The sequence below is a fragment of the Triticum dicoccoides genome, chromosome 2B (genome assembly GCF_002162155.2).
Source record: "Triticum dicoccoides isolate Atlit2015 ecotype Zavitan chromosome 2B, WEW_v2.0, whole genome shotgun sequence".
NCBI lineage: Eukaryota > Viridiplantae > Streptophyta > Magnoliopsida > Poales > Poaceae > Triticum > Triticum dicoccoides.
This window is the reverse complement of record NC_041383.1, coordinates 164,634,413-164,646,005: the sequence shown is the minus strand read 5'-3', so window position 1 is coordinate 164,646,005 and position 11,593 is coordinate 164,634,413. Positions and strand designations below refer to the sequence as shown.

Genomic DNA, 11,593 nt, shown 5'->3' with positions numbered 1-11,593 from the left:
TGAACATTCATGCCACAATAAACAAAATTACATTGAGAAATATGCTAGGTAGCATTCCACATCAAAAATTCTGTTTTTATCATTTACCTACTCGAGGACGAGTAGGAATTAAGCTTGGGGATGCTTGATACGTCTCCAACGTATCTATAATTTTTGATTGTTCCATGCTATTATATTACCTGTTTTGGATGTTTAATGGCTTTAATATACACTTTTATATCATTTTTGGGACTAACCTACTAACCGGAGGCCCAGCCCAAATTGTTGTTTTCTTGCCTATTCTAGTATTTCGCAGAAAAGGAATATCAAACGGAGTCCAAACGGAATGAAACCTTCGGGAGAGTTAGTTTTGGAACAAACGCAATCCAGGAGACTTGGAGTGGACGTCAAGAAAGAAACGAGGCGGCCACGAGGGTCCAGGGCGCACCCCCACCCTCGTGGCTCCCTGAACGACTTCCTTCGCCTATATATACTCATATACCCTGAAAACATGCAGGAGCACCACGAAACCCTATTTCCACCGCCGCAACCTTCTGTACCCGTGAGATCCCATCTTGGGGCCTTTTTCTGCGCTCCGCCGGAGGGGGAATCGACCATGGAGGGCTTCTACATCAACGCCATAGCCTCTCCGATGAAGTGTGAGTAGTTTACCACAGACCTTCGGGTCCATAGTTATTAGCTAGATGGCTTCTTCTCTCTCTTTGATTCTCAATACAAAGTTCTCCTCAATCTTCTTGGAGATCTATTCGATGTAATTCTTTTTGCAGTGTGTTTGTCGAGATCCGATGAATTGTGGGTTTATGATCAAGATTATCTATGAACAATATTTGAATCTCGTCTGAATTCTTTTATGTATGATTTGTTATCTTTGCAAGTCTCTTCGAATTATCAGTTTAGTTTGGCCTACTAGATTGATCTTTCTTGCAATGGGAGAAGTGCTTAACTTTGGGTTCAATCTTGCGGTGTCCTTTCCCAGTGACAGCAGGGGCAGCAAGACACGTATCGTATTGTTGCCATAGAGGATAAAAAGATGGGGTTTATATCATATTGCTTGAGTTTATCCCTCTACATCATGTCATCTTGCCTAATGCATTACTATGTTCTTATGAACTTAATACTCTAGATGCATGCTGGATAGCTGTCGATGTGTGGAGTAATAGTAGTAGATGCAGAATCGTTTCGATCTACTTGTCACGGACGCGATGCCTATATACATGATCATGCCTAGATATTCTCATAATTATGCACTTTTCTATCAATTGCTCGACAGTAATTTGTTCACCCACCGTAATACTTATGCTATCTTGAGAGAAGCCACTAGTGAAACCTATGGCCCCCGGGTCTATTTTCCATCATATAAGTTTCCGATCTACTTTATTTTGCAATCTTTACTTTCCAATCTACATCATAAAAATACCAAAAATATTTATTATCTCTATCAGATCTCACTTTTGCAAGTGGCAGTGAAGGGATTGACAACCCCTTTATCGCGTTGGTTGTAAGGTTCTTATTTGTTTGTGTAGGTACGAGGGACTTGGAGTGTAGCCTCCTACTGGATTGATACCTTGGTTCTCAAAACTGAGGGAAATACTTACGCTACTTTGCGGCATCACCCTTTCCTCTTCAATGGAAAAACCAACGCATGCTCAAGAGGTAGCAAGCATATATAACGGGTGGATTCCCTCCTCCTATAAAAGGGGGTCTTCTTCCCATTGAACCTTATCCTTCCAGCTCGTGTTCTCCCCCCATTGTTGACCTTCTTCGAGCTTGCTATCTCTCAATCCCTCCGTGGATTCTTGCTAGTTTTTTGGGGGAAAAGAGAGAGGAGATCTAGATCCACATTTCCACCAATCACTTTCTCCTCTATGTGAAGGGAACCCCTTGGATCTAGATCTTGGAGTTCTTGGTGTTCCCCTTCTTGTTCTTCCTCTCATATTCCTCCATAGCTTTTGTTGTTTTGGTGGAATTTGAGAGTGAGGGACTTGGGCACTCCGTGTGCCCTTGCCATTGCATTAGTTGCACCGGTTTGAGTTCTCCATGGTGATACGTGGAAGTGAAAAGTTCAAAAACTTATTACTCTTGGGTGCTTGGTACCCTTGAGCTTGTTCCTCTTGGGTGCCTTGGTGCCCTAGACAGTTGGTGGTGTTCGGAGCTCAATCATTGTGGTGTAAAGCTCCGGGCAAGTGCCGGGTCTCCAATTAGGTTGTGGAGATCGCCCCGAGCAATTTGAAGGGTTTCGGTGACCGCCACTAGGGTTGCTAAAGTGTATGGGTTCGGTGACCGCCCTCAAGGGTTGCCATCTGTATGGGTTCAGTGACCGCCTTCAAGGGCCCCTTAGTGGAATCATCACATCTTGCATTATGCGAGGGCGTGGGGAGATTACGGTGGCCCTAGTGGCTTCTTGGGAGCATTGTGCCTCCACACCGCTCCAAACGGAGATTAGCCTCCGCAAGGGTGTGAACTTCGGGATACATCGCCGTCTCCGCGTGCCTCGGTTATCTCTTACCTGAGCCCTTTACTTATGCACTTTACTTTGTGATAGCCATATTGTTTCTTGTCATACATCTTGCTATCACTTAGTAGTTTATCTTGCTTAGCATAAGTTGTTGGTGCACATAGGTGAGCCTAGTTGTTGTAGGTTTTGTGCTTGACAAATTAACCACTAGGTTTATTCTGCATTTGTTCAAGCCTAAACTATAATTATTTTAAAGCACCTATTCACCCCCCTCTAGGCGACATCCACGATATTTCACCAGCACCATGTGCCCCCCGAACATCTGGAACTGCACCCAAAACTCACATCACTTGTTAGCGGAGAGGCCGATGACGCGAGGAGGGCCGCTGACCAGCCATTGCTTCATCACCGGCCTGAATTTACGCGGGATGATGAGCATGGCGATGTACTCCTGGTCAGCGATCTGCACGTAGAACCTGATAGGTTCCCGTGCACCATCCTCGTGGCCGGTCCTCGGCCCCCTGCCAGCGTCTAGCAACATCCTCATGTACTCTACCCTGCCAGGGAGCACCACCCTCTTCAGTCACCAGCTGGTGGGGATCGGGTCCTCCATGTCCTCTGCGCTGGCGATGACCTGCGCACCACCGCCGGTTGTGTCCCACTCCGTCTTCATTATCTTGCCAGCAAGATGGACATCACTTAGGAACACATATGACACGTGATCAAAGCTAGCAAGTATGACATCATGTATGCTCACTGAATATAGTTTACAATGATCACTACTAAGTACTAACACATGACCAGTGCTTACAGTTATCAGTGCTAACACTGATCAAATGAAGCCACCACTCACATGTCCTACTTGCACCTACTATTTTTGGCATTCAGGTACGTCCTACTTGCATGCCACATGCACTCACGTACCCTAGCAACAAGAGCAACATAACAACAACAGCAATAAGAGTAGCATATACACTGTTAATAACAGTAAGAACTAACAACAACATCAACAATAGTAGCATATACACTAGTAACAACACCAAGAACAAACAATGTGGCACTACAAACTAACAATGTGGCAGTGAAATGATGCAAACTAACACTGCGTTATGAACAATCTAGCCATGTGGTATGAACAAAGTAAGCATGCACTCTGGTTCATCCCCAAAACAATGGATTCTGATCGAATTCGGTCGAGTCTACTAGAATCCAATCGAATCGGATCGAATCGGGTCAAATGTACGGGCCACAATCTAATCTAACACTTAGAACTACCCAAAGAACCCTAAGTACGAAGCAGAGGGAGATTTGAGAGCTTACAATGGGGGTTGCCGGTGTAGCGTACGCCGTCCATGGTGAAAACCCCGGCGGGAAGAGGGGTGCTGCCGCCGTCGATGAAGAGGACCCGACCATTCCCAGGGCCGCGGCTGTGCACCTAGTCCTGCGCCGACTTGAAGATGACGCCGACGTCCTGGAGCTCCACTCCCCTTGCACCGAACGCGGAGGAGAAAACCCTCTTATGGGGGTAAAAATACCCCCCATAAGAGGGGCCTGCAAAGGACGACGTCGACGGGTATTGGATCCCCGCGATGTTCGAGCCGATGGACAGGACCACCGGCTCTAGTGGCGGAGCCGGAGCGACCGGCGCCGGCGCTGCATTGGCCCGGGGCGGCGGCATGGTGCAGAAAGGGAAGGGAGCTCGCAGTGCCGCCACCAGATTTACTCCAACTGCGGAGAGGCCGACAACCCACCTATCTTGAATGGGATTGCTACCAGCGATGACCGGAGTGGGTGGGGTGTGGCGAGATGGCGGCGCGGCCATCAGAGAAAGTGAAGGGAGGGGGCGTGTGGAGTTATGAGCTACCGCGTCGTCTCCCGCGTGTCCCTAGGCGTGCAGGCGCTCGCGATGCGTGGCTCGAGCGAGCCTGGCTCGCAAAAAATGGCCGATTCGGCCGTTCCTCCATAGCCAGGCCCATGACTGCTTTGAGGTTCGTGCAGGCAACCCAGGCAACTAAACGGGTCAGATTCTTTCCGCGTGGGCCTGGCCCAACCTAATGCGTCCTAAGCACTGTGTAAAAAAATGGCACTTAATAGATGTATCGAGCATCTGCGCGCAGGTGTCGGAGTTCATAAATGGGTAAAGCAATCAGCAATGTTGAGTAACAGTGAATCACACACACACACACATAAACGGGGAAAGAAATGATGTGTCTGAATCCCATCCAGAGTAACAGTCAATCACACACTTGAAGAGATCTAACGGAGCAACAGTCAATTACACACTTCAGAGATCTAACAGAGTAACAGTCAATCACACACTAAAGAGAGATCTTGCGAGTGTGACTATGTGGTTTGTCATTTCATCGTGGGAACTCTACCAGGGAAGATTGGTAAGTTGCTTGTCTTGGCATTCTGAAATGCAATTCATGGCTAGTTCTCTTAGCTGTTCTTCCACGGTCTCCATGGGAAGGGAACCATCGACGACCTTCATGAGAGAAAAAGAAATGCAATAAGCCATTGAGGTTCACATAAAAAATGTTCTTCCATAAGTTCTAGACATGTATATATTGCTTCACTTCAACTTGCACCTCCTTGACTATATCCTTGACTATATACCTCACATGGACTCTTGAGTTGCGAGCGATCGTGGCAAAGCAAAGACAAGGCCCTATGTCAAGCATTTTTGTGTGGCATAAGTTACCTTCCATGTTGAATCACGGAGTGAATGGTAATGCTCAGCAACTCTCTTTTGGAACTCAACTCTTTCGTATCTTTCACCCCCATAGCCTCCTCTTTCGGCCGCTTTCTGAAACAGAAATAGCAGATTTACCGTTACGAAATTCGGATAACCCGAGTAAACAACTGCAGAGAAGGGTACTTTTTGCTACAGATTCTGGGTGTGCAAAGAATTTGCTGAACTACAGATTTTTCATGTTTCCTACCTTAAGCAGAATGACATACAATTGACGCATATTGTTTGTTTCGATACTGAATATAGATGAACATCTTAGGTGCATCACAAGGTGATTTTTATCTGTATGGTTATTTGATATCCCAGTATGAGGGAACTGAATGATTCAAATGCACAAAAACATGAAATAAGCATTACAATAACCTAAATATCAGTTGCTTTGAATCCATAGGAAGAACTAGGAGCAATGGAGTACCTCTGGTTGTACATCAAGATATATTACAAGATCTGGAGCTAGCAGTCCAACCTCAGGGGCCTGCAACAAGAAAAAGTAGGCAATACTTGTCAGCATTTCACACATAAGGTGCACACCTTAAGCTTGTTAAACAGGTATGTGGCGGACCTTGCACCACCCAATGTCAAGTCCTTTAGAAGCTGAAAATGCAACTCCAGAATAAGAGTAGCGGTCAACAACGAGTGTAGTTCCACCAAGTAGCTTGCTTTCCATCAAACTTCTGTATATGATAAACCCAACAAGCAGCTCCATATTCAGAACGACACATATCTGAATTATTGTGCATAGTGTGCACACTACAGATCATGCAGTCACCACCAAAGAATTCTTTTGGACCTGAATCACTATCAGATTGTACACACTGAGATTTCACAAAAGGAACAAACCTTTTCTCCCAGCGATTCGCGCTGAAGAGCAAATGGATGGTCCGATCATCGAGCTGCGACTCGTTGGCGAGGTATGCGGAGATCATCTTCCCGACGCTGGTGTCTCTGTCCGGGAAGCGCCACCCTTCGGCTGCGCAGCCTTTCCCTTGCAGAAAGGACAGCAGCCGGGCGCACTGCGACGACTTGCCGCTCCTGTCCAGTCCTTCCAGGACTATGAGCGCGCCGCGGCCGCCCTTGCCGCCGCCATTCTCCATCCTCGCACCCTGGAACGCGGTCCTGCGCTGCGGGAATAAGCCGATGCCACGCGGAGGCGCGATGCTGGCGCCCCTGCGAGGAAGATCGCGAGCACAGTGAGCTCAAGGGTTGTATGCACGCGGACTTTGGTTAAGGGGAACGTCAGTCTTGGAGCCTCACCTGCTCCAAGAAGCTGCTCTCCCGGCGAGCCGAACCAACGCAGTCATGCACAGGCGAGTATACCTACGATTCCGCCCTCTATCAGTGCCGTTCCTGACCTCTACGCTCTATTCTTACAAGCTCGACGGCGAGGATGGGTAAGAGGAGATGAGAGGGCTCTTACCTGGACCGGGTAGCGTCGGACGGCTCTCTCCGGTGGATGGCGGCGGCGGCGCCGACGGTGAGAGGAAGGGGGCGAGACGAAGGGCGGATTGGTGGAGACCGGAGACTCGGGTCTTCTCTAACATCTTATGGGCTGGGCCCACCTTCCAGCCTCATTTGGATATTCGGCCCGGCCCATTCACCAGCCTCATTCGTCCAGGGCTTAAGCTTCGTCTAGGGTTTAACCGAGCCGCTCGCCGCTGCTCGTCCCTTCACCAAGAAGCAATTGGCCATGGCGACCCAGGCGCGCGAGCTCCCTCCCAAGCAAGAGCTTCCCCTGGACGACGGAGACGACTACGAGGACGACGAGGATGAGGAGGAGGAGGGGGAGGATGGGTGGGACGATTGGGAGTCGGACGGCGACGACGCGGCGGGCGCCGGCGGCGGCCTCCTCTGCTTGTTCTGCAGCGCGCGGTTCGACTCCGACAGCCCCCTCTTCGCGCACTGCGGCTCCGAGCACGGCTTCGATTTCCACAAGGTCGTGAGGGAGCTCGGGCTGGATTTCTACGGATGCATCAAGCTCATCAATTTTGTGCGCTCCAAGGTGCGTCTCCTCTCCCCCCTTGCTTCCATGGCCGCGCTGAGCTTCTCAGCTCGATTGGTTTGCAACCAAATACGAACAGTACCAAGCTAATTGCTGTGCTAAATCTTTTGTGGTCGTATGAGGCTACCAGTGTAAGGAACCAATCCACTAGTTCCATTTCATGGTTGACTTAGATAGCAATTTTGGTGAATTTTGTGCTTGTTTGCTGCATTCCATGGCTTATGGACCATATGATTGATATTTAGGTTGTGTCGATAGTAATTTTTGTTGAATTCTGTGCTTGTTTGCTGCATTCCTTGACTTATGGGTCCTTTGATATGTAGGTTGCAGAGAATAAGGGTTGGAGCTGCGCAGAGATTTCCCAACTTGACGGGAAGGTTCCATGGGCGGAGGACTCGTACTTGAAACCATTCATGGAAGATGACTCGCTGTTGCACAGTTTGTCCATCTTTGATGATGAAGATGACGAGGACTGTGAGATGCCAGTGGAAACAGGAGAGTGTTCAGCGGGCAATGGGAGGTCATGTGAACTACAGGGGAATGGTCTAAACACCATCGACGATTGCTCTGACATCAGTGCTAGGTTTGAGAAAGCAGTTACTACTGAAAGTAATGGAGGAGATAACAATGGGACTCTTTCAGAGGAACAGACTGATAGGCAGCTAAAGATTACACGTGCTAGTGTTACTGCCAAGGAAATTAAAAAAGTGGATGACAACTACTTTGGGTCTTATAGTTCATTTGGCATTCATAGAGAGATGCTGGGCGACAAAGTACGTGAACTCTTGCCATATGTGATTAATAGATTCCTTCAACATATGTGTGTTGGTTTGATTTCATATATGCGCTATTATGATTCACAAGATCATTTGACTCCCTTACTGTTCCCTATCTTTTCAGGTAAGAACAGACGCTTACAGAGATGCCCTTTTGGACAATCCTAGCCTCATGAATGGAGCAACTGTACTGGATGTTGGTTGTGGTACAGGAATTCTAAGGTATGTAGTGTAGGATGCTAATTGTTTTGCACTGGTGGGTTACTTTGTCTTACCATGACGCCTCATGTGTACTGGTAGTCTTGGGTCCATCACAAGCAAATAGACTATATCTACTTGAAATAAATAAGTAAGCGGTGGCTATAATTACAATTTGAATACTTTAAAAGTTAAACAAGATTTCGCTTGGCTAGGTTCAATGCACTGAGTAGCTTGTTAAGGAGAATCCTGACTTGGTTTAGGTAGGTTGAGCATTGGTTCAAACCTGGCCTGGTTTAAAATGCCTCTCTTAGCGTGATATTTGGTTGGAGCTAATTGCACGTGGTTTGGTTTTCATATCATCAAGCGCAAGGCTTGTCGCTAAAATCAATTTCTTTTAACAGTCACTTGTCAATGCCTCCTGGGCTGTTGCTGACAGATGCTTCTCATAGTCTTTTTGCAGCGAAGGCCGGCGCATCAAGAGTTATCGCTGTTGATGGGAGTGCAAAGATGTCTTCTGTGGCTACCCAAGTATGCCTTTTCTGAATCATAATGCCAAACTATGGCCTCTTTTTACGATGATTTTTATCTCACAGTTAAAATACGAATGCAGGTGGCAAAAAATAATGGTCTATTATATGACGAAAATACGAAACCGGAACAGAAGCATAATTCTGAAGTGATAACTGTTGTGCATACCAAGGCTGAAGAGCTAAACCATAAAATAGTAGTTCCGCCAAATGGCTTTGATGTGTTAGTGAGTGAGTGGATGGGATATTGCCTGTTGTATGAATCCATGCTCAGTTCAGTTATATATGCACGCGACCATTTCCTAAAACCTGGCGGTGCTGTTCTCCCGGATACTGCAACAATTGTAAGTTTTTTAGCAATGCCTGCATGTGTTATTTGTCTTTGTTTTCTGCATTTGATAACTTTTTTCCTCTGATCCATAGTTTGGTGCTGGTTTCGGGAGAGGTGGAACAAGCTTGCCATTTTGGGAAAATGTGTATGGCTTTGATATGTCATCTATTGGGAAAGAAGTAACAGAGAGTTCAGCTCGATTTCCTGTTGTTGATATACTGGCTTCTCAGGATGTTGTGACAGATACCGCTGTACTCCATGTAAGTCCGAGGAACTCTGCATACTTAGGTTATTTCACTTCTCAAGCATCCTCGTTTTTGCTAAAAATTGTTTAATGGTTATACTGAGCTGGAGAAAACTTTGTTCGAACAGTTCTATTGATAGAATCTGATATTTCGCGACCCAAGTGTAATATATGATATTCTCTGTAGAATCAACATACTCAAGGTCCCTGATTTAATAAATGCACTTAAGATTTACAACATTCCATCCTGTGTGCTAATATATCCTTCCGATGCAGGTATCTATACTCTGACATGTTGGTCTTATTTCTTGTTTATGCAGTCCTTTGATCTGGCAACTATGAAGGAAAGCGAAATGGATTTCACCGCAAGCTTGGAGCTAAGGCTTCCTGAAAGTTGTGCGGCTGTGCCAGGAGTAACCTGGTGCCATGGCATTGTCTTGTGGTTCGACACCGGCTTCACCAGCAGGTTCTGCAAGGACAAGCCCGTGGTCCTCTCCACCTCTCCTTTCTCCACACCAACTCACTGGTCGCAGACAATCTTCACCTTCGAAGAGCCCATCGCGATGGTAAAGGATGGATCAGTCATTGGCTCATCAGCATCTGTTGGCACGGGTGAATGCCCAGCTGTGACGATCAGATCCCGCATCAGCATCGTGAGGGCCTCTGAGCACCGCAGCATAGACATATCAATCGAAACCACGGGAATCAGCTCAGATGGCCGGAAGCGCAGCTGGCCAGCTCAGATCTTCAACCTTTGAGCGAAGTGCTGCCCTTGTGATGAAATTTTGCCCGTGCCCTTTTCCACCGTCAGGAGCTGTTTGATTGCCAACAGCGGATCTTCGTATCTTTTGGTGGAGTTGATAACTTTTTATGCTGAAACAGAGCACTTGGTCCAACTGAAGTTCTGGTGAAGTTACTGGCCAGTGTGAGTTAGTGCCCTGTGAGATGTGTGTACCTGTGAAATGAACACGGGCGAACTTGAATATCGATCCACCCATGTAAGATGTTCGCATGATATGAGCGGATATGTTTCATCTTCTCAGTTCCAGTACATTATCATCGTTGTTCCTTCCTTAGCTGCATAGTGAACTGCAAAACGTAGAGTTTAACAGCGCTATTCGCAACTTCTTTTGTGATGAGCTTTTAAAATGATTTTTTCTTTTGGAATGGAAGTTCTTCAGACGAATGTTTCTACACAAAGGAATGATTTTTCTTTTGGAATGGAAGTTTTTCAGACGATTCTTTTTACACAAAGGAAAGACTATGCGAGTTTGAAACAAAGATTTTGATGGGGTTGCTCGATCGGGGGCCAAGCCAAACGGACATGGTGGAGTTGCTTGATCGGGGGCCAGAGGACAGAGGTGCTGCCAGCGCTACCTTCCCGGTCCGGATAAGCATCGGCAGTGGCATCGTCATTGACGGCCCGTGACTGACCCTGCGGCCATGGCTAGTCTTTTTTTTTTCATAATATAATAACGTTTTTGACACTACTGAGGGAGTGGTAGTGAAGACCTCTCCTTGGCTTTCGACCCCACTCCTCCTGTCGGCAGGGTCTGAAACTCTGAATGGACGAAATGGAAAACTGATCCAAGGCCAGGAACGATCGAACTTGATTCGTTGGACTCCCTAGCTGGTTAGGTTGGGTAGGTCGTCGCTGCCAAATGTAGCTCCGTGCCGAATACATCGCCACCACATAAAAACGTGCCAATGTACATGACCCCATGCCAGTTTTAATCCCCATCATTATTTTACACTGATGACACGTAAACGTACATGCCCAACGTGTGAACCAGATTGTGCACGCATCTAGGAGCCGCAAAACGTGTGGGTTATATCCGTTCAGTGGCACCTGCCAAGCGCATGAGAAGCATGTGCACGATTTCACACCTCTCTCTCTCTCTCTCTCTCTGAGATAAGCTCGGGATGGCGGGTCGTCGTCTACCTTCAAAAATCAAAATCATACTACTAGTACAACGATGTAATGTGGTCGATACCGTGTGTCTTTTTCTGCCCCATACGACGAGTCCGGGCTCCTCCCTATATGTGGTAACCGAGCAACGAGTTCTATACTCTAATTGTGCCTGGAGAGAATACAGCCACGTCATCAAGAGCCAGGAAGGATTGGTCGATCCTAACGAAATATCTCCGGAGGAATCCAGTGGACAACAACTATTACTTTGGATCAGCTTGTGAATTTGCAGCAATCTTGGTAGAATCGTTATCAATGGCAAGCTGTGCGCCTAGCTAATCTCGAAAAGACAATGCAAGCTTTGTTATGCCGGAACCCAAATGTAAATTTAGCAACACT

At 47.1% G+C, this 11,593-nt stretch overlaps 2 protein-coding genes across 3 annotated transcripts; one reads left to right on the top strand and one right to left on the bottom strand.

Annotated features, from left to right (window-relative positions):
* Positions 1–4,563: 4,563 nt before the first annotated feature.
* On the bottom strand, positions 4,564–6,738 carry LOC119362793 (thymidylate kinase-like). Of its 2 annotated transcripts, XM_037628059.1 has the most exons (7): positions 6,625–6,738; positions 6,462–6,524; positions 6,048–6,374; positions 5,770–5,881; positions 5,623–5,682; positions 5,157–5,261; positions 4,564–4,940 (listed from the first exon to the last, which is right to left on the bottom strand). In XM_037628059.1, the coding sequence occupies exons 2-7, from the start codon at positions 6,506–6,508 to the stop codon at positions 4,830–4,832; spliced, it is 762 nt and encodes a 253-aa protein (XP_037483956.1). In that variant the 5' UTR covers positions 6,509–6,524; positions 6,625–6,738; the 3' UTR covers positions 4,564–4,829. The 2 variants fall into 2 exon arrangements, with proteins under 2 accessions (XP_037483956.1, XP_037483957.1); XM_037628060.1 differs by lacking the exon at positions 6,462–6,524 and having other exon boundaries at positions 6,625–6,734.
* A 76-nt stretch (positions 6,739–6,814) lies between these two features.
* LOC119362792 (probable protein arginine N-methyltransferase 3) lies at positions 6,815–10,452 on the top strand. Its single transcript, XM_037628058.1, has 7 exons — positions 6,815–7,206; positions 7,530–7,979; positions 8,107–8,204; positions 8,633–8,711; positions 8,794–9,054; positions 9,134–9,301; positions 9,606–10,452. The coding sequence occupies exons 1-7, from the start codon at positions 6,895–6,897 to the stop codon at positions 10,041–10,043; spliced, it is 1,806 nt and encodes a 601-aa protein (XP_037483955.1). The 5' UTR covers positions 6,815–6,894; the 3' UTR covers positions 10,044–10,452.
* Positions 10,453–11,593: the final 1,141 nt, after the last annotated feature.